The sequence below is a fragment of the Neovison vison genome, chromosome 10, assembly GCF_020171115.1.
Source record: "Neovison vison isolate M4711 chromosome 10, ASM_NN_V1, whole genome shotgun sequence".
Classification (NCBI taxonomy): Eukaryota; Metazoa; Chordata; class Mammalia; order Carnivora; family Mustelidae; genus Neogale; species Neogale vison.
The window spans coordinates 43,549,995-43,574,515 of NC_058100.1; the positions used below are offsets into that span (position 1 = coordinate 43,549,995).

The 24,521-nt window shown below is 44.8% G+C and overlaps 1 protein-coding gene across 2 annotated transcripts in view; it reads right to left on the reverse strand.

The window, feature by feature from the left end:
* Positions 1–10,254: 10,254 nt before the first annotated feature.
* INTS7 (integrator complex subunit 7) overlaps positions 10,255–24,521 on the reverse strand; it is a 91,541-nt gene continuing 77,274 nt past the window's right edge. For both annotated transcript variants that reach the window (XM_044267132.1, XM_044267133.1), the window contains 4 exons: positions 20,162–20,294; positions 16,853–16,951; positions 14,917–15,102; positions 10,255–11,753 (listed from right to left, as the gene is read on the reverse strand). In XM_044267132.1, coding sequence (XP_044123067.1) covers positions 11,466–11,753; positions 14,917–15,102; positions 16,853–16,951; positions 20,162–20,294 — 706 coding nt within the window. In that variant the 3' untranslated portion in view covers positions 10,255–11,465. The remainder of the gene's footprint in view (positions 11,754–14,916; positions 15,103–16,852; positions 16,952–20,161; positions 20,295–24,521) is intronic.

Genomic DNA, 24,521 nt, shown 5'->3' on the forward strand with positions numbered 1-24,521 from the left:
CTCCAGAACCCAGCCAGTAGGCTGGGCTCACTACAGCAGGGAAATGTCACCGACGCGAGAACACCTGAGGGACCAAACTGGCCTGCCAACAACAACCAAATGAACTCTCCAGCAGCCGCCTGGCATGGGCTCCCCTCCCACAGGGGTTGTTGATGGCTCAGGCTTTTACAATGCTCAAGCTGTGTTCCAAGGAGCTTTTGTGGTTTAAATCAATGTGCTTCTGGGAATAAGTGCCCTTATTATTCCTGGTTTCCATTATTTGCTGGGCTCTTACACTTCTGTGACATAATATCCTTTGTGCCGCTGTACAGTGACAGTCCTTTCAGGAATCTCTAAGAGCTTTCTAATTAAGACCCGCAGCCACATGGCAGATGGAGATACGAAAGCCCAGGGACAGGGATGACAGAGCCTCACCTTGGTCACAAAGGTTCCAAGGCCAGGTCCGGCTCCCACCAGAGACTGGAGGGCGTGGGTCACGCTGCTCATCTAGGAAGCCCGTCACTGCGGCAGAGACTACACTCTTGTCAGGCTACCCGAGGGCATGGCGGGGGTGATAGGCCCTTTCGGTGGGCTTAGGGTCCCCTGGGCCACTGATCTATTGAGTTGAGGACTGAAAACTGGAAGTGCCTGCTGGCTGGGCACAAGCTCTTGGGTTGACAATCTGTTCTCCATGGCTAAGCTCCCAAGGCCAGAAGCTGTCATGGCGAGGTCATTTGAATTCTTTTTTTTTTTTTCTTTTTTTAAGATTTTATTTATTTATTTGATAGACAGAGATCACAAGTAGGCAGAGAGAGAGAAGGGATGCAGGCTCCCTGCTGAGCAGAGAGAGCCCGATGTGGGGCTCGATCCCAGGACCCTGGGATCATGACCTGAGCTGAAGGCAGAGGCTTTAACCCACTGAGCCACCCGGGAGCCCCAGGTTATTTGAGTTCTTAAAGTCAGTAAACTTGATCGACGGCTTCTATGTGCCGGGCACCAGGAATGCAAAGATGAACTTCTAATCCCCCACTTGGGATGTTTACAGCCTAGACAGAGGAGGAGACAGATATGTAAGTGGGGAGCTGTAAGAAGCTGAGTGCTGTAAGAGAGAGGAGACCAGAAGGCTGGGCTGGCATCCAGCTCTGTCGGGCTTTCGGGGAAAGGTTTTTGGAGAGAAGGACTTTCCACGTGGGTAAATCTTCAGAGACAGACTGAACTTGCTAGGCAGAGCTGTAGGGAGGAGAACATTGCGTGCTGAAGGCCAAGTGTGTGCAGAGGCCCGGACGTGTGAAATGCATGGGGTTCAGGGAACCACTGTCAAAAGTGGCCCGGGCTCTCCTGTTGTTCTGTCTATTTTTGTAGCCCACACTCCGTCTCTTTTTATTCTTGATATCTTCCTTTGGATGACTGTTGGTATTACCCCTCCACTCCTCAGGGCATTGTGGACTAGGGAGAGATCATGTACTGGGGAGTGTCCAAAAGAGAAGCACAACGATAAACATTTCGCTGTGTTGTAAGACACAAGGGCAGCTCAGGGCACCTTGGACAGGAGCTCAGCTGGGTCCTCTTCTTTTCTGTAGCAAAAAAACTGGCTTTGGATGGCCCAGGATGTTACCTGTGCCAGGGCCGGCCACTTAGAGCAAGGTCCTGTTGTCCCAAGCGTGTGGAGTGGACGCTGGGGAAAGCACGTGGAGGTGCGAGGGGGAAGCGTGAGCTGCCCAGCCCTCTAGTGGACGACGGGTACAGGAGTGAAAGCATCCGACTTGAACTGTGTGAGTCTAACGAGCCGTGGGCTCTGGGGTCAGGCTGAACTGGAGTGGTGGGAAACAAGAGGCCACCTCCGGCTTCCTCTCCTGGCCTTTTCTCCCTGGGTTCCTTCCATCGTCCCCTTCACCTCCCACAGCACTGAAATACCTCCTCTGCCAATGAGAAAAATAACGCAGTGTGCTGCTCGGTCTTCCCTCCAAGCCGTGCTGGCCCCTCAGCTAGCCCTCAGCCGTATGGACAAACACTTACCACCCTGACATAGATGACCACCAGCCCCCGAAAGCTTGCTGAGAGCACAGGCCCTCCTGCTGCGGGGCCCTGCCTGTGACAAGCACTCAGTCAGTCCCTGGAAGACAGGCAGAGGGAGAGAGAGAAAGGGAAGGAGGGAGGGGGATGGGTAGGGGAGAAGCTGCCGGGAAACAGGGGAACCGAAAGGGTCTTTTAAAAAAAATTTTTCAGGGCACCTGGGTGGCTCAGTCGGTTAAACGTCTGACTCCTGATTTTGGCTCAGGTCATGATCTCAGGGTTGGGAGATGGAGCTCCGTGTCGGGATCCGTGCTGGGCGTGGAGACTGCTTAGGATTCTCTCCCTCTCCACCTGCCCCTCCCGGCTCCTCCCACCACCCCATGCCCTGCCAGCCACTGGCTTGAACACTGTCTCTCAAAAACATTTTTTTTCTTTTTTTCCTTGCAAGCTCTAGGTACTGGTCCATTCCCTCTTGCGTCAGGCCTCAGACTGGAGCCTGAGCTGTGCTCTGGGCCTCCACTGGGTCTCGCTATGCCAGTAGGCTGGGCTGCCGCCATTACACTGCTCAGAGCTCAGAACAGGAGAACGCACGCGCTACACCTCTCGTTGCCAAGACCAACATGGGGTCAGCAGGTGGGTCAGATAGGGCCGCTCTATGCAGGGATGTGAAGAACCAGTGCCCGAGGCGGAGAAGAGCCAGAGGCCGATGGAGGGTGGGGCAGGGGAGGGAGTCATTTGTTCTCATCAGTGGGACACAGTCACATTAGCCACCATGCGTCCACCTTCATGCTGACCCCAAGGGCCAAGCAGCCTGATTGCTTCACACTGGTGGAGTACGATACAGGCCAGGCAGGAATCCTGACTCCTGTGTCCGGCTGGAGAATCTGAGCATGGGGGGGATGGGCAGACGTTACAGTGATGGAGAGAGAAGGAGTCAAGTGGAGGGAACACATGAACAAAGCCATGACGGTGAGAATGTGCAGACGGAGCTCCGGGGATGTACGGAGCTCCGGGGATGTCCTTCGGAAGCTAGTTTTCCCACAGACTGGGATGTGCGCGGAAGTGTGGCGAGGGGTGAGGCCCGTGGGGCTGCTAGGCTGGCGTCTCCCTGGGGAGGGTCTTCAATGATACCTTGAAGAATTCGGGCTGTTTCGGGGGCCCAGTCGGAATAAAAAGTTTTGGACCAGGGGTGCCTGGGTGGCTCAGTGGGTTGGGCCTCTGCCTTCGGCTTGGGTCATGATCCCAGAGTCCTGGGATGGAGCCCTGCATCGGGCTCTCTGCTCAGCGGGGAGCCTGCTTCTTCTTCTCTCTCTCTCTCTCTGCCTGCTGCTCTGCCTACTTGTGATCTCTCTCTCTGTCAAATAAAAAATAAATAAATAAATAAAATCGTTAAAAAAAATTTTTTTTTTTGGACCAGATGAGAGTGAGTTGGGAAGGAAAGGGAAGGAAGGATTACTCAGAGGACACAGAAATGGGCAGCAAGGAAAACAGGAAGCGAAGGTGACATCCCGGAAGACATAATGAGGCTGTGAACGAGGATGATGGTGGTGGGAAGGGAAGGAGGGAACACTGCGAAGGACAGTCCCCCTCCCTCAAAAGTAGGACAGCTCCATCCCTGCCTAGACACTTATCTCGAACACACACACACAGACACACACTCAGAAGGTGAGAGGAAACAACCTCTTCACCAGCATTCTCTTCTCAGCCGGCAGGCCTGACCCCGCACCCCTGCCCCCGCTTCTCTGTTCCCTTGTCTTTCTGGGCAACGGCCAGAGGCGTGGGCTCTAAGGCCAGAAGAAGTCAGGCAGGGTTACTGGATAACATCTGCAGCCGCACTGCCTGAGCACTGTCTGCGGGTGTGTGTGTGTGTGTGTGTGTGTGTGTGGTGGGGAGAAAGGCCGCACCCCCTCTCCCAGGCAGAGCCCTCACCCAGGGAGCCTGCCTCGGGCAGGAGCTCCCGCTGAGGGAATGGGACCGAGAGGTCAGACAGTCCATCCCTCTGCTTCCAGAGAGGCCGTTGGCAAACGCGCCCCTGTGGTCGGACAGCACAGCCCACACGGTCCAAAAGCCCCTGTCCTTAATTATTTTCACAGTTCACCAAGTTCTTCCTTCTAGCCAACCTAAACGTCTCCATTTTAAGTCTCCTTACCTCGTATTCTGTATTTGGGGGAAAAAGGTTAAGTCTCATCAGTGGGAAAATAGTTATGTTCCGTCAGGTAGAAAGTGTCCACTGAATCGAGGGGCTTGTGGCCAATAGATCTGAGGGCAGGGACGGAGGTTGGCTATCAGCCCACTTCTTGTGCAGATGCTGAGTAACTCAGAAAGAATGACAGAGAAGCCTGGGTTGGCTCACTGCGCTGGTGACACTTCTGTTTTGTTCTCCCCCCACGGCCTCCCCCACCCCCCACCGCTGGGAGGTGGCACTCAAAGACGGTGCTGACAGGGACACTGGTGAATGTGACTGCTCCCCTCCCGAGAGAGTAATACATTGCTTGTGAGTCTAACACATTCTAGTACCTTCAGGTCCTCAGACGCCTGGGGACAGCATCTTCCTTTAAGGCAGAGCTGGTCTGAGACATCACGATTTCTCGAGGCTGAGGTTTCTTTTCCTGCCATCCCCTGGGCCACCAGGTCGTGCTGGCCACCCCACCACAGAGGCAGAAGACAACCGACAACTGGTGGGTCCTTGCGAAGCAGCAGGCTTGGTGCAGACACTGTGACATTCAACTCACGACTCTTCAGCAGGAGAGTCCTTAGCCCCATTTCACAGATGGAAGAAGCCAAGGCTTCTTCTCATCTCATCTTCTTCTTATCTCTCTGAGATGTTAGGAAACAAGAGACTCCGAAGAGGTGGGGGGTTGGTGTGGGGCGTGGGACAGTGGAGCGAGTTGTCTCTTCCCATGGATGGCACAAGGCGACTTTCGCCACCATCTGTCCACATGTGCGCCGCCGCCGAAGGTCAGGCCGCAGACCGCTGTACGCGAGGCCGGGCTTGCTGCTGGTCACGGAGGGGATCCAGCTGTCACGTCTGCTTGGAGGAGTCATGGCGAGGATGTTTCTGCCCGGCCTGGAGCGACGGAAGCACTTTACAGTGTGGCACAGCTGGGGTCAGGAGAGATTGTGCTGGGGACAGAGGGGTTTCCCTATGACCATGGTTTTGGGGAGTTTTCCATTTCCCTCAAGCACGGGGAACTGAGGCAGGGGGTTGATTGCTGTGAGGGGTTCAGGTTGGGAATAAGGAAGCACTTGGTGTCCTGTGAAGATGGTAGACACAAAAGGGCCAGGGGTCAGGCTGAGCGCTTTCTTGAAGGGCCACACTGCAAACAGCAGTGGCTCTAGCCTGGAAGTCCTGTCCAAACCCCTTCGTCTCCTGCTTTCCTGGAGCCGGCGATCCGCCCCCTCGGAAGCTCCCTCCCAAGGCCTGTGCACAAGCAAATGGCTACCAGCCCAAGGAGCTTGTCCGGCACCGCGCCCCCATCTCCTGACACAGGGCACGTGTTCAATAAACATTTGGTGAATGAATAAAAAGGGTCATCCGTTTTTAAAATTGTGTCCTTGTTAGCTGTACCTTGGGTGCAGGTCTGGGGAATCTGTCCAAACTCACGAGCAGCAGCTCAGACGGATGCTGCTGACTGAGCCCCAGGGCCCCGTGGTGTCCGCCGAGGTACCGCTAGAGCTCAGGGTGAAGGAAAAGTGCTTTCCGTCAGCTACTCCTGGTCAGCTGCTCGGGGGAGGAAGGAGGGAGAGGTAGGGCTTAGGATAGACTCACGGGCCCTCTCCTGTGTCAAGGGCCCTCAAGGAGAGATTCCTGATGAGCTCACTCCCTGAGAGACGATTCTAGCCGGGCTAATACGCTTTTGAGCATCCCAGGGGACGCTGTAACCACTAAGTAGGATAGATCTGATGTTGCTTAAGTGATTCTGTGATTACAGTCATTTCTCCCCAAGGCCCTGATACCTTGAAATGTGACATTGGAGGTTTGTATTATCCAGCGGCCTGGCTAGAAGCAGCAGTAGCTTCTGCAACGTGAGACAATATTTAATTCTTTTGGAGTGTAAGGTCCTATCTCTTCAAGGCCAAATGTTGACTTCACACTTCAGGGGTGTATCTTTTTTTTTTCCAAACGCTCTTTTGTTCCTCTCTGGCTTCCAAGAAGTAGGTGCCCAACTGTCCCTGATGAGAGGCCCTCTGAGAAGGAAGGAACACTTGCTCTTCCGAGTGCTGCAAAAGGAGAAAATGCCAAATGATGGCCATTTTCTAATTACCTAAGAGCCTGGCCTGTTATGTACAAGGGCAGATGCTATTAGAATTTCAGAAATGGCATATTTTGGGCTCTGTCAATAGCTTTTATAAAGCTCTCTCCACATTCTGTACAAGTTTGTTTTGTTTTTTTTTCCTTTTCCTGTCAGTAGACTGACTACACGTTGCCCGAGGGATCTCCCTGTCAAGGTTCCTTTTGCATTTCCCACCCCCAGCTTGGAGCCGGGCACTGTGTGGGGCTCAGAGCAGGGAGCCTTCTCCCCCACTTGCATTTGCACAATAGGTTTCTCATCGACTCTTGTCATTGTATGTGTACAGTCCGCATGCGTCCACGCGCGTGTGGTGGGGGCTCCAGACCGGACTCTCCTAATCACGCGGTATCTGCCTTTGCCTGGTCTGTGAGGGTGGGGAGGGGAACGCAAGGTGGGGGCTGCAGGTGTTAACCCTTTGTCATCACTTTGCTCATCTCCGAGTGAGAGGACACAGGCAAAAGGCATCATTACCTTCACTGCTGGGGTAAGGGGAAGCGGGACTCGAGGCAGCATGGCCTATTCTCACCTTCCATGGCCTCGGAAACATGGATACCTTCTCAAAATTCTTCAGTCTAATTTAGCTCTATGTTGTCTTAAGTTTTCTATTTGAAATATTTTTGCTTCATAGCCATAAATAAGCTTCATCAAAATCCACAAAGGAAATCTCCCCAGAAAACCAAAAGGTGAAGTAGAGAATACTTTTCCTCTGTAAAACTGAATTTAACCCATCATGTCTTTTGAGGGTAGAGGAGATGTTCATTTTGCTGACTGATTCATTTTCTAACACCAAGTGAATGTGTACTATTACACCTTTATAATTTGCTAAAAATAATTCTCTATAAACAATTAAAATATTTTTAGTCTCCATTTGTCCGCTAAGTATTATAAGACAAAAGCTAGACCTTGTAGACAGGTAGAGAGGAAGATAATCCCCAAACTCACTTCACCATGTTTCAATCTTTAACCACATCTAAACAGAGGACAATTATTGCACAACAAACTTGACTGTGCAGGACAGAATTGCTTCTGGAGAGATTAGCAAGTAAGCAGGAAGATAAGGGAAAAGATAAAGACTGAAAAATGCTTTGTACCTGTGGTAGACTTGAAAAAAGTAAATTTACATCACTTAGCATTCTTCATTAGAAAGTGGGTATCAATGGCTCCCAGTCTTGGTATACTATTTAAGGAGAAAACGATGACTCATTCTGTTTAAATCCCAGTGGCAATTACAAATTAAACTACTCATAGAATGAATACTTTGGACCGGGAGATAGTACAGAGTAATAATGGCCTCCCTCCAGCCAAGCCAATAAAATACTCCGCCCATGGTGTTACAGGTCTCTGTGTTCTCGGGCAAGCAAGGAAGCAAGGAAGACCGTAACCTCCAGCTGTTGAGAGATCTAAGCCCATTTGCCGGACTTTTGGACAGTCATGTTGGTGACTGTCAAAGGCTAAATCCAAGGTGAATTACAGAAAGAACAGGGTCAGGTGTTTGGTTGAGCAACAGAGTTATTACTGGAAGCAAAGCAAACCCACAAACCCCAAATACCTTCCTTGTCATCTACTGTCTTTCAAATGAACCCTTTGGTGAGCCAAAGAATTCCAATGCAGACGTCTTATCTAGAAATCTATTTAAGGTTACCTAGGTCCTAAGGAATAGTGAATCTCATTTCTTCTCACTCTTGCACTGTCCTAATTCTGCAGGGGCTAGCCATCCAAGGCTATTTAAGTTTAACTGAACCACAAGTAAATAAAAGATTCAGTCACATTAGCCATATTTTAGACACACAATAGCTACGCAGGGCTAGTGGCTATATTGGCCAGTCAGACTTAGGACATTGCCACCATCACATAAAGTTCTCTTGGACAAGTGCTGCATATATGCTACGTACCAAGTGGCAGGACCCTCTTATTCTCAAGGTTGGCAGCTACTGGCAAGGAGGACCAAGGGACTGATCTAAGGATCCATGGCAAGTGAGTCTTATAAATATAGAACTTAAACTGACATCTCTGGGACCCTAGTCTGAGGATCTTGGTTTGGTTGGTTGGTTCTTTCGGGAACCATACGTTATGTGAAAAGTGACTTAGGGTCTCCAGTTGCACATTATCTGCCACCTCGGTTAATTTGAGCTACAAAGGTCATATCACAAGATCTCTTAGGCTAAGCGGGAATAGAACAGTACTTTAATTTCTAAATAGTCAATGTACTATTGCTGTCACTACTGAAGACCATCAGCAGCTTTAGAATGTATTTTCATAATTTTCTATGTACATAGGTATTAAATATTTTAATAGGATTTATGATACTGGTTGTAGACAGAAATTCCATTTTGTATTAGTCAACATTATGTTAATTTTGTTATTATTTGACATACCCAAATTGGAAATGAGAGGAAGATAGCTAAAATGTGTGTTTAGTAGAGGACTGGCATTAACTTTTATTGTGAATAGATAAAATGCCACGATTAAGAATTAACCTAGCCCTGTGAAAAACGGTATTAGGAAGTAATAATAACATAATAATAATAATATTAATAATAATAGTAACAATGCCAGCAAGCTCCTGTATCTGTTTACTATGCGCAAGGAGCATGTTAAATGCTTTACATGTATCACCTCTGTATTAACTCACTTAATCCTCACGCCTTTCCTAATTTTAGGAATAAGGAAATTGAGGCATAGAGATATCAAGTTGCTGGCCCAAGGTCACAGAGTTAGAGCTTGGATTTGGATCCAGACAGTGTGGCTCCAGCGGCTGTGCTCTGAGCCACCAGGCTATATTGCAAAGCTGCTAAACACTGAGAAAAATTAGCCACATCTTCTGGAATCAATCAGCCAAACCCCTTTTATTATCCGTATTTCTAAGTTCAGGGGACATGTTCACTTCACGATCAGTATGTCTTTCTTTCCTTTATCTTTCCCTGAGTATTTCTTTTTCTTTTCATTCATTACTGTAGTGTTGAAATTATAAATGTTATTTCCCTTTACCTCAAATAATTGCTTAGCAGCTGATGCCAAGAATGCAGTAGACATTATACCAAACATAAAATCAGAGTTCCAATCCTGGATCTAATGACATACTCAATTAAAATAGCCCCCCCCCCTTCAGGAGTTATTTTCCTACTCTGAACTACTTGGATTTATTTTTATTAATAATTCCTTTCCAAGTTTGTGCCAGGAGCCATCCAGAACACCAAGTCAAAGAGTTTATAACTGTAGCTATCAAAAACGTCTTGTAAGAACATAAAATCTGGGAAGGTCTCAAAGGGAACTGGGGGAAAATTGGTGGTTTACAAGATTTGTTCTTTTCTTGGGAATTGTCTTAAAACAGTACCAGAAACCTGAAATCGACATTATAAAATTTCATTCTGAAAACAGACACTGAATTTTTTAAAAATGTACCCCCCCACCTCCCGTTTAAGAGCTCTTTGGTCTTTTAGTCACCCGATAAAACTCTAGATTGGAGTCAAGAGATCCTGTCTAATTCAGTCATTTTACAAAGAAACTACTCTAGAGAGATAAAGTAATTTGCCTGGGGTTACGGAGTTAATTCATCAGAGTACAACCTGTGCTTTCTGGTCCAGTTTTTTCCATGCCTGGTGAGCAGGAAAGGGGTCCTGCATACCTCCTCCGCACCATGTTGGCAATTCCTCCTTGGGCCCGTGTTCCCAGACGCTGTCACAGCTGTCCACATCGTGCACTGTGTACAACTGGGCTGCATTTAAAGGGATGTCATCCTCAGCGGACGCTGTGGACTTCCATGTTTTATGATCGTGTTCTGGCCAATGGCAGCAGAGGGTGTTTTGCTGGGACAAGAGCTCATGGAGCCCAGCAATCTCAGAGGAATCTGAGTTGCCAACCATTTCTCACCACTGGAGGCAACATGACAAGGAGAAAAGAAAAACTAATTCATTTTTTTTTTTCCTTTGAGCTAATGTTGACTTCAAAGAAAAAAAAAGGCAAAACAGAAGCAAAGAAAATGAGCGATTTATTTAAAAAGAAAGCCTCCAGGGAATGTGCCCTGCTTCATCCTAGGATCTGCTTACAGCCCAAACTGTCCATATCATCATCGTGTGCAGCCCCCTGTGATCCCTGATGTTTAGAAAACCATGATCCCAAGCACTGAATGATCCAAATGAGAATGAACAGGTAAATTACATCTAGTATACTGTGTTAAGATAAGAAAGTTTATTACTATTATATTTTAGAATGGTTTTCAACCAGTATTGAAATTGAAAAAAAGGGGTTTTCTGACTAACCAGAAAACTTCTATTCCCTGAGCATCCCAACTAATCGAGGTTGTGTTACAAAGAGGCTGTTCTTTCTAGACTATCAACTCTAGAATTACATAACTTGCCAAGAAGAAACCAAATCTATCAAAAGATCTGCTCTTCTAATTTAAAACATTAAGATAGTAAATGTGAGTTTTTTCACTCTTGGAAATAGTGTAAAAAATCCATACTATAAATAAAACCACATACATACTAGAAAAAACAAATGATTAATCTCCAATTTTTGCATGTAATTGTTAGCTGTTTTTGGGGGGTCAATAAAATACTAAATCAATAAATTAAGATTGCATTAGCATAGAAAAGACAGGTAAGTAGTTGAAATAATATAGCAGGATGTTTCAATTCGGCGAGACTGCATGCTCTCAAAATCCAGAAAATGGATTTCAGGGGACACAGTGAAGTCCATCCAGGGGAGAACTCGTTTTCTGTGGCCGCAGGTCAACTTTGTACTGACCGGTTAGAACTTCCCGACACCTGGCTCAGAGTGAGAGGTCTGTGCCAGGTGGTGAGTTAATGTATTTTGATGCACAGGGAGTCAAATCTATTAACTCAGTGATCCCAACACATGACTTTTCTTGAACAAGAAAGATGAGGCTCAGCAACAGAAAAACAAAAATAAAACAATGAAAATGTCAAACAGATGATAAGGGACTTGGTTTAAGAGGAACAAGGACAAAAAATCTTGCTGGCTAGGAGCCCAGTTATTTCTCAAATTAAATTTCTAAAGAAAAACAAACCCTCCCCCCCAACCCCGAGTATTACATTATAGAAAGCAATGAATAAACAAACTCCATATTCTAACTTTTATATCTGAATCCATATGAAAAATCAAATTGTTTTTGCCCATTTGATCGATTCCTAGAAAGCCAGGAGCATATCCTTCATCTGGCTAAAACCGAGAGTAGGCATTTCGTTGTTGCTGCTGTTGTAATGGCTGCTGGGCTTGCTGCTGCTGTAGGCGAATTTGCTGGGAATAAGGGTCTTCCAAGGATTTTACAAATATGGTAGTTCTGGGACCTGTCTTCCACACAATACCATTGGCGTCTTTCACGGAAGATTCCACTGTAATGTTGTGTGTTCCAAGGATGGCAAAGTTCAACAGAAACTGAGTACTGAAGTAATCGTTATGAGGTTCAACCCTCTGCTCCATCTCATTGGTCATATTGTCGATGGGTATCTGGAATGAAAAAAATTGTTCAATGATAATAACAGCTAATATTCGCTCAGTGCTTACTGTGAGCCAAGCCCCATACCAAGTGCTTACTTAATCCCTGCAAACAACCAAGAGGTTTAGGTACCATTTTTACTCTTGCCTTATAGATGAGGAAACTGAGGCAGAGAGGTTAAGTAATTTCTCCAAGGTCACACAGCTGATAAGAGGCGAGGATGGCATCTGAACCCAGACAGGCTAACTCCAGAGCGGACACTCTTGAGTATTAAGCGATCCTGCCCCCTCACTATCATTGAGTAGAATGAGCCTCTCCCCCTGCTTCCCCACCCCCATATGCCGCCCTTTCTTCCCTGTGAAGGAGCTCCGGACATGCCACCTCATAATATGCTGCACTGGCACATTATTTCAAGCTAAAGGCACTGGAGAAACAGCAGATGGAGGAATGGCTCTGACCTCCCCATTTTTACCTCCAACAGGTCATAAAATCTGCCATGAGAAAGGTGTCCTTCTCTGTACCAAGAAGAGGAGAACATCCTCATCACTAGAAGCTGGCAGTCAACGCTGAAATGCACCCCACAAATAAACTCCTATGACCCCCACCTCCCCCAGGTGCCCCCAACCTCCACCCCTGCTCTTCCCCGCCTCGCTCCCAGTCACTTCCCTGGCTTACTGCCCCTCAACCCTTTCGTCCTCTGTCTTCACAAATTTACACTTTCTTTGTCTGAAACTCACATAAGCTTTCTGCTCTGGTCACTTCTTTGGGTTTCCATTGTCTTATGAAGATTCCCTTGTCCGTGTACCATTCGAAGAAATGTGTATACCTTTCTTATGTTAATCTGCCTCAAAGTCAGTTTAGTCTTAGGCCCGGGTGGAGACCCTAAGACAGTGGAAGAGAAAATTTTCCTTTCCTACACTTGCTTACTCCACCCCAACTCCAATCCCCAGCTTCCTTTACTCTGTGAAGACAGATTCTGAGGGAATAGGGTGTAATCACCTGTTTCAGGGAGTTTAAAATCTAAGACACTGAAAAAGAACCTAACACTAGTTAAATACAAGTTAGAGTTCTTCCTCTTACCTAGTCTGATCTTCCATTGCTTCAGTAATGCAATCTTTCCTACCTCCTTTCACAAATTTTTAGAACTTGTACTGTGCTTACCTAATAATCAGTATCTTATTCAGACTGGAAGCACAATGTATCATAAAACACAAGTTCATGGGCCTGTTCACTTACTAAGCTAGACACCCATGTATCTGGCCTTCAAGGAACAGAGTAGCACCTGCTGGTACACCCTGACCTGTACCCAAGGTGAAGCATGCCAAGAGAGATCTTGATTCTGGAACGCATATAAAGATAACCTTAATGACTATTTGGCCGAATCGCTCTAGGTTATGTGTGTGTTTTTGTTGCATAATCAATGATATAAACATGCCCTAAAGCTCTGTGACTAAATGAGCATATCATGAGGTCAGTTTTCCAGAGAGACATTCACCTATAACATTGATGAGATGAAGTCACTGACCAATTCGAGATCTTAGATTTATTTAGAGGCCCTATTTTGTTTGAACAACTTCTGTAGGGTTTTTATGTCCCTAAAGAATATGCCTACCAGCCAGGAACTTCCTTAAAAGGACCAGAAATTGGCCTAAGCAACCTGATCACTGAATAGATGATGATTTCAAGTGGAAAACTCACTGCAAATAACATGACGAACCTTGTACCGTATGATTTATTCTACTGGCTTCCTGACTTTACACAATGCCTCGAGAGGTAAGTTAATAAGCAAAAGACTGGCTTGAATGGTTTTTTTCTTAACAGTAGAAATCACTGTATACAAGAAACAAAGAGAATCACTGTTCTTGCAACCCTAAATGAGGAGACAGCTGCAGACTGGGGTAGATTAATTATGTAAATTCTCACCATGACCTTCCATGACAATAAGGATCGCCCAAACACAACACTTGGACTCTACATACAGGAAGTGACTTTTTTCATCATTCATCACATCTTTTACTACATGGGGCTACATAGGGCGCTGCAGTCTGTGTTACAGGAGTCGAAGAGAGCAAAAGAATGAAGCCTGAGCCTTATCAGTGCTGGCAAAGAAGGGAGAGAAAGTTACCAAAGAAAAAACCACACCTTCTCATGGCTTTTTAGCCTAAAACCACCAAAACCACCAAAGAGAATAAAATGTTCTCTTTTTATATCTTTACTAATATTCCCTTCCTTATTATGGAGCTCAGTTCAAGGATGCCCATAATAAACCTGGACATAACCAATCTGGGCATTTGAACAACTCTGTTCATACAATTGTGTACTTGTTCCCTTGCTCTATTTTCTGTGAATAAACCACCAAGGAACTAGAAAGAGATGTCTAAAGGAAGGAGCGTTCTGCATTTGGAATACTGGTATGCCATAGTATTTAGCACCTTGGCCTTGGCTAACAAAGCAAGCATGACTTTTGGTTACCTACAAAGCAGCAAATTCCTAGGGTTACACCGGTAAGGAAAGATTTTACTTTATCTGACCGTTGTCTGTCAATGCTGTGTACCTCTTTTCTTTAGAAAATGTTAATACCCACTTAAAATAGAGAGAAATAATTAGATGTGTGTTTTGGGGGGAGGGGATTTAGGGAGGCACTAATTTCCCACTCTTGATGTTTCCCTGCCATGTGGAGGGACTTTTCATGAGATAAACAACACTGGTCCCCGGGGAGGAGGTGAATTCTACTGACTGCTAAGGTTTGGGGTAAGAACTGAGCATGCGGAGCTAAGACCTTCTCTTTCCCTTCTCGGACATCAGGATGCTCCTCCCTGCCATTGATTTTACAGAGGCAGGCTCTTATGTGCAGAGGCTGAGGTTGGGTGGGAAAATTCAGTTCAGAGGTACAAGGCGAGGAGGTCCTAGTTGCCAGGCACCTGAGCTAGCTTTCCCCATCGCTGAACAGTAAGGCTCATATTTTGATCTCTGTCTGCCTGGATGCTCTCTATCAACTGGGGAGAGGTATTATTTATCAGCCCCTCAAACCCCAGTATGTGCTTTTAACTTACGTCCACATCTCTCCCCTTGGGAGGTTTAACTGCAATCTGCTTAACCAAGAAAACGACTGGAAAACTTCCATGAATGAGCTGATAAAATCCACATCACAACTGTGCCTCTTTTCTAAATTACCTTGTAGTCTTGTCCGGATTTACTCTGTAGCGTGGAAGAAACATTCAGACAGACGGACTGAATTTTGCGGAACAGTCCTGGTTTAGATCCGTGTTGAACCACTCCCTCTACCTTCAGCGCCAGCTGCTGGTTATTCTGGACAGCGATGGGCTCTGCAGGGTTGCGGGGCGATGGTGACAGAGCCAGCTGGAAGACCAACATGAAGATCAACGCTCACAAGCAAGAGCAAGCTTTCTTCCAGCAAATGCTTGTGCTGATTTTTGTCTACAGGTTACAGCGTTACACAGCTAAGGACCTGGCCGCTGGGACAACCAAACAAATGCACCTTTCAGGTCAAGGGTTCCTTCTCCCTAATGTCTCTGCTAAATACCACTGTATCTTCTACCCCAAACCCCAGTTGTGTGTGAGGGTAACAGAAAACAGTGAAGGCCCTAGTCTTCCCCATTTCTGCAGCGGGGCATTTCTTTGACAACGAACCAATTCTAGCAGGAAAATGCGCTATGTAAATTTTCTTATCTAGCTGCTGTCTCTGTGGTCTTACGTAATGTTAAAAAGGCTAAATTCAAGGGCAAGTGAATTTAAAATTCAAGAATTACATGTACGATCAAGTCACAGTGGGATAAAAGTCAATTTGCACAAATGAACCAAATGACATTTTAACTTCTCATTAGTTTTTATTTAAGAACGTATTAAAAATCCCAAATACCTTTAAATTACAGAAAGCCCAAACTCTGCTGAATGAAAAGATGGAAGAGGTGGGTCTTTCTGACGGCGCTGAACACCGCGTCAGTCAACCCCACGCACATCCTACCCGAAGCCCTCTTATCTAAGAGAATCAATTTTCCTTATTACCCAGGTCATTCTGAAATGGAACACTCTGTTATTTACAACCAGAAGCATTCAAACGGATATGCAAAAGTGCAATGAAAACATTTACTGACAGAGGGATAATCCAGGAAATCTCCTGGAGGCTAGTTTTCCACCTCTTCCAACAATTCCATTCTCTGAATCAAAAAGAGCTTTTGAATTTGGAGTGGCTCAAATACTTTCAAATACTAGCTATTCTCATCCGCCAGCTCCTCAAAACGTGATACTCACAGACAAAAGCTCTCTGGAGGTAGGACTGGTAATGTTTTGCCAGACCGAATTCTTCTTTTTTTTTTTTTTTTTCAAAAGATTTTTATTTATTTATTTGACAGACAGAAATCACAAGTAGGCAGAGAGGCAGGCAGAGAGAGAGGAGAAAGCAGGCTCCCTGCTGAGCGGAGAGCCCGAGGCTCGATCTCAGAACCCTGGGATCATGACCTGAGCCGAAGGCAGAGGCTTTAACCCACTGAGCCACCCAGGCGCCCCCAGACCGAATTATTCTAAATAGAGTCTGAAGAGCCCAATCAGACGTGAACTCAGCTCAAGATCCTTGTAGAGGATGGTGAGGAAAACCTATCGGGATGCCTGCGTGGCTCAGTCTGTTAAGTCTCTGCTTTCGGCTCAGGTCATGATCTCAAGTTCCTGGGATCCAGCCCTCGGCTCTCAGCTCAGCAGGGAGCCTGCTTCCCCCTCCCTCTCTCTGCCTACTTATGATCTCTGTCTGTCAAGTAAATAAAAATAAATAAATAAATAAATAATAATTAAAAAAAAAATTAAGAAAACCTCTCAAATTATTCTTGGAGACAAGAGGCCGAGCTGCAGTAGCCAAATGCCTGTCTACCCCACCCACCACTGATGCGTAAGGAAGGAAAGGGCTTACTTAACTCCCAAATCCCATTACCTTCACCAAACCACTTGATAAAGGTATAAAAAACTTTTAGCAAAAGGGTGCCCATTTTATCAAAACCAAAGGTAAGATCTTGAAGCTGAGCTATAGCCCATGTACTCCTTGAAGGTAACTGGGTTTTTAATCTATATTAACCTCTGTATTTTGGTAGCGTTATTTTACCTTGATGCTGGTAGACTGCAGTTTCTGGAAAAAATATCTCTGAAACGAAAGAGGAACTTTCAGCAAGGAAATGATGGCATCGCAGAGGCATGCTGTATGCTGGGAGGGAAAAAAGAAACTAAGTCAAATGAAAACAAATTTCCAAATTTCATCAACAAATGGCACTTTCAGGAAGAAGTTTAAAAAGTACAAGTGGTCTTTTGAAGAACATTGCAAAGGTATATATACCCATCAGGAAACAGGCAGAACACCCAAATGTTTGCCAAATCACTCGTGTCAAGGAGTACAACTGCAGATTTTTACTTTATTTTTAAGTATATTTAATAAAACGTGAAATGTAGGAGAAAATCTTGCAGGCCAAATAATGCACATATTGTGCATTTCTGTAGCATTAGACTATTAGGTACAGTATTATATAATTAGTTTAGATACTAAAATATAGGGTCACTTTCCTATGGTAAAGTAGGATCGAGAACATATGATAAGGAAGCCAGTGCAGTACACTGATATCTGAGGCCTAACACCAAACCCCACCAGGAGACTTGCTGCCTTGTTCTTCCCTCCCATATCCAGAGGGTGGCTTCCCTGTCCTTGTGGCCAGGGGTCCCCGGAGAATGAGCGAAGGTGGAAACTTATTGGAATTCTGAGTAAGAACAACTATACAGTTCAACTCCACAGAACTCTGAAATTTCAGTAAGAGGACCTTACTTCAAAAATCCATTTCACAAACTTAACTGAGTTTTGAAACTCCCAGAAAAGCTGAAGAAGAGAATCACCACAATGAATCCTTTGAGGCTTAGTAAAGGGGGTCATACAACTAGCGTTTAAGAGTTCTAAGATATTACACACATTTATCTATTTAAAACCACTTTATTGAGGTATGGCTGACATAGGTACATAAATGTACCTATTTACTGTATCCAACTTGATGAGTGGAGATGAGTATCACCCGTGACACCGTCAGAGATACTACAGAGGTCACCCAGGCCAATCCTCAATTTTGCTGATGACACACGTCACCCAGACGGCAAGGGGACAAGCTGGAACTAGAACCTAGGTTGTCTCTTCGTTCAATGACTATTTGGTTCTATTTGGTTCTATTTGATCAACGATTCACCAGCTTAGCAGATGAAAACTACAGCGCCGTCAGAACACATGTAACTCTGGGGGACCCAGAACTATTCCAGTTGGTCTACCATCCCCTCCTCAGTCTACTTCCCCATCAGCAGCCCCAAAGAACCTCAGGGTGAGAACCGCTCTACCCTGCGGCCTGCCCTTCCAAGCTCCTGACGCCAAGCAGGGTGGCCCCCAGTTGCCTATGTTGTAAACAGTTTTGAACAGTTGGGCATGAAGGCTGCACATGCGAAGATCCCACCCTTACTGGTTTCATGGTGCTGAACACTTTATGTCCAACAAGCCCATAATAATGCAGATCTGTTACTTGAGAAAACTACAACATAGATTCCAACATGTTGTGTCTCTTTCTTCGGGTTTAACTGCCAATGCAACATTATTCATCCTCCTGCAACAAGGGATCTGGGAAGCACTTGCAGGGACATCCTACGAGGGGTGGAAGTCTGATGCCGAGAGAGAGAGAGAGAGAGAGAGAGAGAGAGAGAGACAGACACCTCTTTCAAGGATGGACTAAAGCGGACCACAAGTGACCTCAGGCTATTCCCTGGCAAAAAGGCACCATTCTCCCTTTCAAAAGAATGGATGCAGATTTTACAATTACAGGGACAGTCTTCTGTCCCTGGACGGCCTCCGGCCGCCGGCACCTGGGGCACACCTCCACATCAGCCGCAGATGACCATACAGGAAGCATCCGGAGACACGAAGTCCCATGCTGTGGTTAGCAAACCAGCAGGAGGACTAGCAGAGCACCAGTACTCTCTTCGTGGTTGAATCTGGCACGTTCCAGCCTTTGTATTTTTTGATATTTAATCAATGTCTGGCACAGATGTGTGTTATCTCCTTCAAAGATCATCTTTACTCTGTCCCTTAGCAACCAAATCTCAATGTCAAACTACCCCTGTTGATTCAGTTCAGCAAATATGTATTGACCATCGTATGTGGAAAGCGGTATGTCCAGGAAAGTTCCTGTCCTGAAATCTGATCTAACTCTTCTGCAACACACCTTGTCAATTTCTTCTTACACCCCTGATAAAAGGTGAGAGGACAGAGTGCGAAGAGCAGGAGCCGCAAGAGAGCTGCAGAGGATATCAGCATCTGGCAGGGCGGGACAACTCCCCAGGGTGTGAGTCCAGAGACCTGGTCTTATGGATTGAATGTCTGTATTCTCCCAACTCTTATTTTGAAGTCTTAGCTCCCAGTGTGTTGGTAATTAGAGGTGGGGCCCCATGATGGGATTACTGTCCTTAGAAGAAAAAAAGTGACCGGAGCTTCCTTTGTCTCCCTGGTCTGAGGGCACAGTGAGAAGGGGGAACGGGTGGAAGAGGGCAGAGGGACCAGACCGGCTGCCACCCTGATTCTGCACTTTCCAGCCCCCACAACTAGGAGAAAGAGGTGTCTATTGTTCAAGCCATCCAGTCTAGAGGGATTTTCGTATAGGTGCCCGAGCTGACTTAAAACACAGGGGAATGCCCAGAGAGGGAGGAGAAAATCTGGGAGAGTGTGCGTCAGTCTGTCCTGTGGTGGGAAAGACTGAAGAAGGAACAAGAGCTCCACACGCCCCAAGGCCGCAGAGATTCAGCAGGCCAAAGGGGAAGCAATGCACCAAAGGACATCGGTGGCATCCCCTGGCAGAAGTGATTCATCGCCAGGTAGACAATGAGCCCTGTTCTTTGTTTCACGGGCCTGTGGTTCTCAACCCCATGGCAGGACAGCATCACCTGGGAGTCTTGAAACATTCTAACGTCTGGCCCTCAACTGCAGGGATTCAGAGTTAACTGATCTGGAGTGCGGCCTGGGTACTTACACCTTTTATCAGGGGTGTAAGAAAAAAAAGCTTCCAAAGTGATTCTAGTGTGTAGCCAGGGTTGACAACTATTGCAATTTCAGCTAAACTGTTAAAAAGGGGCGGGGGACGGGAAGAAGTCTTCTCTATGTTCTGCGGGAGGAGATTTGACCCATTCCTCTAAGTGTGCAGCAGCCGCAGAGGTGCCAAGCACCACCATGGACGGCGACGCTGCGAGCCAGGTATGAAAGCGGCCCTGTCTGTTACAAAACCGGCTTGGAAAAAACCAGCAGACAGGTGAACTGACTGAAGTCACAGGGTTAGGAAGTGCCCGAGTTGGATAAAAACCCACGTCTGTGTCATAAAAACTCAATGAAACAAACGCTACTTGCCATGTAAGAAACTGGGGTGCATTTCCGATCGAGTGAGTCCACTTCCTCCAAGACGCGATTGTACACGGACATCATTCTCCGCTCATATTCGCTGTCCGCATGCGCAGCTCCAGCAGACCCAGATTCCTGGAAACTGAGGTCACATCAGTAGCAATTAATCAACCAAAAGAGTCACCATCTTTATGTCTAAACATGTCAGACACTTTCTACATATTCTCATTTATTTGGTAAAATAACGACGTAGGCACCGCTGTTCCCATTTTACAGATGAGCCAACTGAGGCTTGGAGATGTTAAGTGACTTGCTTTCAGTCACGTAACTAGTAAGTATCAAGCCCAGAATTCACACCAGACCTGACTTCAAATTATGTAAGGCTAATCACTTTGGTTGTTAGGTAGTAGAAAAATACTTAACCCTTGCCTCTGCCATGAGGTGAAGGAGACCCAAGACATTTGAAAAGGTACCCAGCAGCATAAAGCCCGCAGGCTAAGTGCCCGGTAACCGGTGAAGATATATAAATAAAAGATCAGGATGTGGGGGGAGTGGGGAATGCCATGGAAGAGATGGATCCTGAACAAACCACTGAGCAAGCAGGTCAGATAAGATGTGGAGAGAAGTGGGGTGGGCGCTCAGGGCTGTGGAGATGGCACGAATCCAGAACACAGACAGGGAAGGTGCGGGAATGTTCAGGGGAAAGTGAGCACACAGAACACGCTGGGAAAGTTTGACCTAGATTTCCTCCTTCTTCCTCTACTGCCTCACACCCCAAAAAGTAATTCTGAAAGTATTTCTAAGTGAGAAAAGAAAGCAAAGCTTTTGTGTTCTAACTAAATTTCCACGGGAATACTTGCAAACGCAATATAGGTAATTCAGCCACACCGGGCATCAGACTGTTCTTATTCTTCTCTTATTACCCTTTTAACACCTACTGTGTGTGTTAAAAAGCACCATGAAGGGACTTCCCCTAGGTACCTTATACAGGTTATTCCCTACAACTGTCACAAGCACTCCAGGAGACAGGCATCCTTAGTTACCTGTAGTCCACGCACATGTGGCTCAGGGAGATGAAATTCTAGGCACATATTTCTACAGCTAGAGTGAATGCTAAAGGATTCATCATGTTCATAACTGCTTGGCTCCAAAGCTTTGCTCCCTGCTCTGTACTGTACCTCAAGCTCCAATAAGACAAGACCTGAACCTCATTTATATGACTCTAAGAAAAACTCTACACACAAAGCATAAAGAAATTTAAGTCTTTTACATCTGCTACTAAGAGGATCTAAATTCAGAATACACTGCCCTACCTATAAAGATTCATTTATGTAAAAAATACACTTCGTTGAGATATAGGTTATAAAAGCTTAGGAACACACCTATCTGAAATAACCCCTTTTAGTCAATTCCCACTTCTGACCCAAGGCAACCATAGGTGTGTTTTCTATCACTATAAATGGGATGTTTCCTGTTATTTCATATAAAAAGAGGTCCAAGGCATGCAATATTTTGTGTCTGGTTTCCTTCACAGCATGTTTTTGAGAGTCATTCATGTGTTTTGCATGTATCAATAGGTCGCTCATCTTTATTGCCGAGTAGTATTCCATCGTATGGATGTAATGGATGTATGAGTTTATCCATTCACCTGTTGAGAGGCATCTGGATCTTTACAGTTTCTGTTATTACAAATTAAGCTGCAATGAAATTTTACATTACATTTCTATGTGGAAATATGTACTTGTCATATGATAACTGCCAACAGTTTCCCAAAGTGGCTGAGCTGAATCATTTTGTATTCCCCAAATGGTAGGAAGTCAAGCTCCTCCACACCCTAATACCGGATATTGAAGGTCTTTTTAATTTTAGCCATTTTATTGGGTGTTCAGAGGTATCTCATTGTGATTTTAATTTGCATTTCTCATATGTCTAATGATGTTAAGCATTGTTGGCTTATTGGACATTAGCATATCTCCTTTTCTGAAACATCTGTACAAATCTGTCAATTTGTAAAAACTGCATTATCTTGAGTTGGGTGTTCTTAATATCCTGAATATAAGTCCTCTGATAGAATATATTTGATAATATTTTCTCCCCATCTGTGACCTGTCTTTTCATTTTCTTAATGGCATCTTCCAAACAGCAGAAATTTAAAAATTTAAATTCAACTTAGCAAATTTTTATCTTCTGGTAACTGCTATTTGTATCCCAAGAAATCTCTACTGACCTCCAGGTTATGAAGACTTTCTCCAATGTAGTCTTCCAGAAAGTTAACAGTTTTATCTTTTATATTTTGGTCTATGATATATTCAGAATTAATTTTTCTGTATGGTGTGAGGCAAGGTCAAGACTTTCTGCCCCGCTCCCCCCATAGATAAACTAGCTATCCTAGCATCACTCACTGAAAAAAATTATCCTTTCCCTATTGAATTATCTTGGTACCATGGTAAAAAATCAAATGTTTACATATGTGAGTGGTCTCTCCATATTTTGGGCTCTCTATTCTACAATCAAGCCAATACTGCATTGTCTTAATCACTATAGCTTTATAGTAAAACTTGAAATGTTTGTTAAGTCCTCCACTCCAGCTTTTCTCCTTTATTCTGCAATATGGTGAGTTACACTGTTTGATCTTCTATTGTTAACCTGGTATTCCTGGGATAAAACCTACTTGGTCTTGATGTACTATCTTTTGTATATTCCTGGATTCAATTTCTACATGCTTTTTAAAAGATCTTTATACCTGTGTTCATGAAGAGCTATTGTTATTCCCTCATTATGGCTTTTAATAGCTACAGGATTTGGATTGGTACTCTTACTTGACTTCTGATATTGGTAATTCATGTTCCTTTACTGCTCAGACTAGCTAGTATTATGAGTTTTATTGATCTTTTCAAAGAACCAGATTTGAATTTCACTGGTTTTCTCACTATTTATTTCTCACGCACTGATTATTGTTTATATTTTTGTTATTTCTTTCATTCTAATTATTTTGAGCTTAATTTGCTTTCTTTTTCTAGCTTCAGATAAGGCAGAAATTTAGATTTTAAACTTTCTTTTTCTGTTATAAAACAAAACAAAAACATCTAAAGCTATCAATTTCCCTCTAAGCTCTGCTTTAGCTGCATCCCACAAGTTTTGATAGGTGGTTTTCGCATTTTCATTCAGTTTAACATATTTTCTAATTTCCCTTCTGATTTCTTGACCAACTGGGTTATTCAGAAGTCTTATTTAATTCTAAATATGTGGGGATTTTCTAGAGATCATTTTTGTTAGTCCATTCTAGTTTGTCAGATAACATATTCTATATGATTTCAATGCTTTAAAATTTGAGATTTGCTTTCTATCCTAGCATATGGTTTATCTCATTAAATGTTCTAAATGCACTTGAAAAGAACACGTGTGCTGCTGTTGGTAAATACATGTCAATTAAATCAAAATAATTGGTGGTGTTGTTAAAGTCTTCCATATCTTAAGAAATTTTCTGACAAGTTGTCCTATCAATTGTTCAGAGGGAAATGTTGGGAACTTTGTAATCATGGATTTATTTTTCTTTCAGTTCTGCTTTGCTTTTTTTCTTCTTCAGTTTTTGCTTCATATATTTGGAAGATCTGTTACTTTGTACATAAATATTTAGAATTATGTCTTCTTGACCCTTCTGGTGTTTCTTCTGAATGCTCTCAGTGTTTAAAAAGGTCTCTCCATTTGGCTAGTTGGAACTCGAACATTTCTCAGACATGTGTGGGCTCTGGGAGCTTATAGTATGTGTGAGCTTACATGTATGAGCTCTGTTCAGCTTACAGCTTCCTGGTAATTATTCTCTCCCTTGTAGTTTTTTGCCTGGCCTTGGGGAGTTGCACCTTACGTATGTGTACCTTAGCATTCAGCCAAATATTCATAGCCTGTGAAATTTCTGGAACTCTTTCCTGGGGAAGCGTCTTCCTCTCTCCTGTATTCTGTCCTGCAAAATCTGGCTTCTTCTGGTTCCCTGAACCCTGATCCCTATCTCTTCAACTAAGCAAGACCGCCAGGTTCTGCATCGGTTACTCCTCCCTGCGAGGCAGTCTCAAAAGTGCCTCCAGGGAGAGGAACGTGAAGACTCCAGTAGGGTTTATCTTACTTATTTCCCTCCTCTGAGGAATTACATTTCTGAGTTTCCTAATTGCCCAACATCGGAAAAGAGTTAATGTATATGTTTTATCCAGGTTTTAGTTACTGTGCCACTGTTGCAAATTGTTCCCTTACCTTTTAGGCAGTAATGCAAAGATTAAGCACAAAGGAAGCATACAGAGCAAATAAAAAGCTACAGTAGAAAAATGCAATGGACAACTTCTTTTTGATAATTCTAAAAAGTTGGGATGAGGCAATC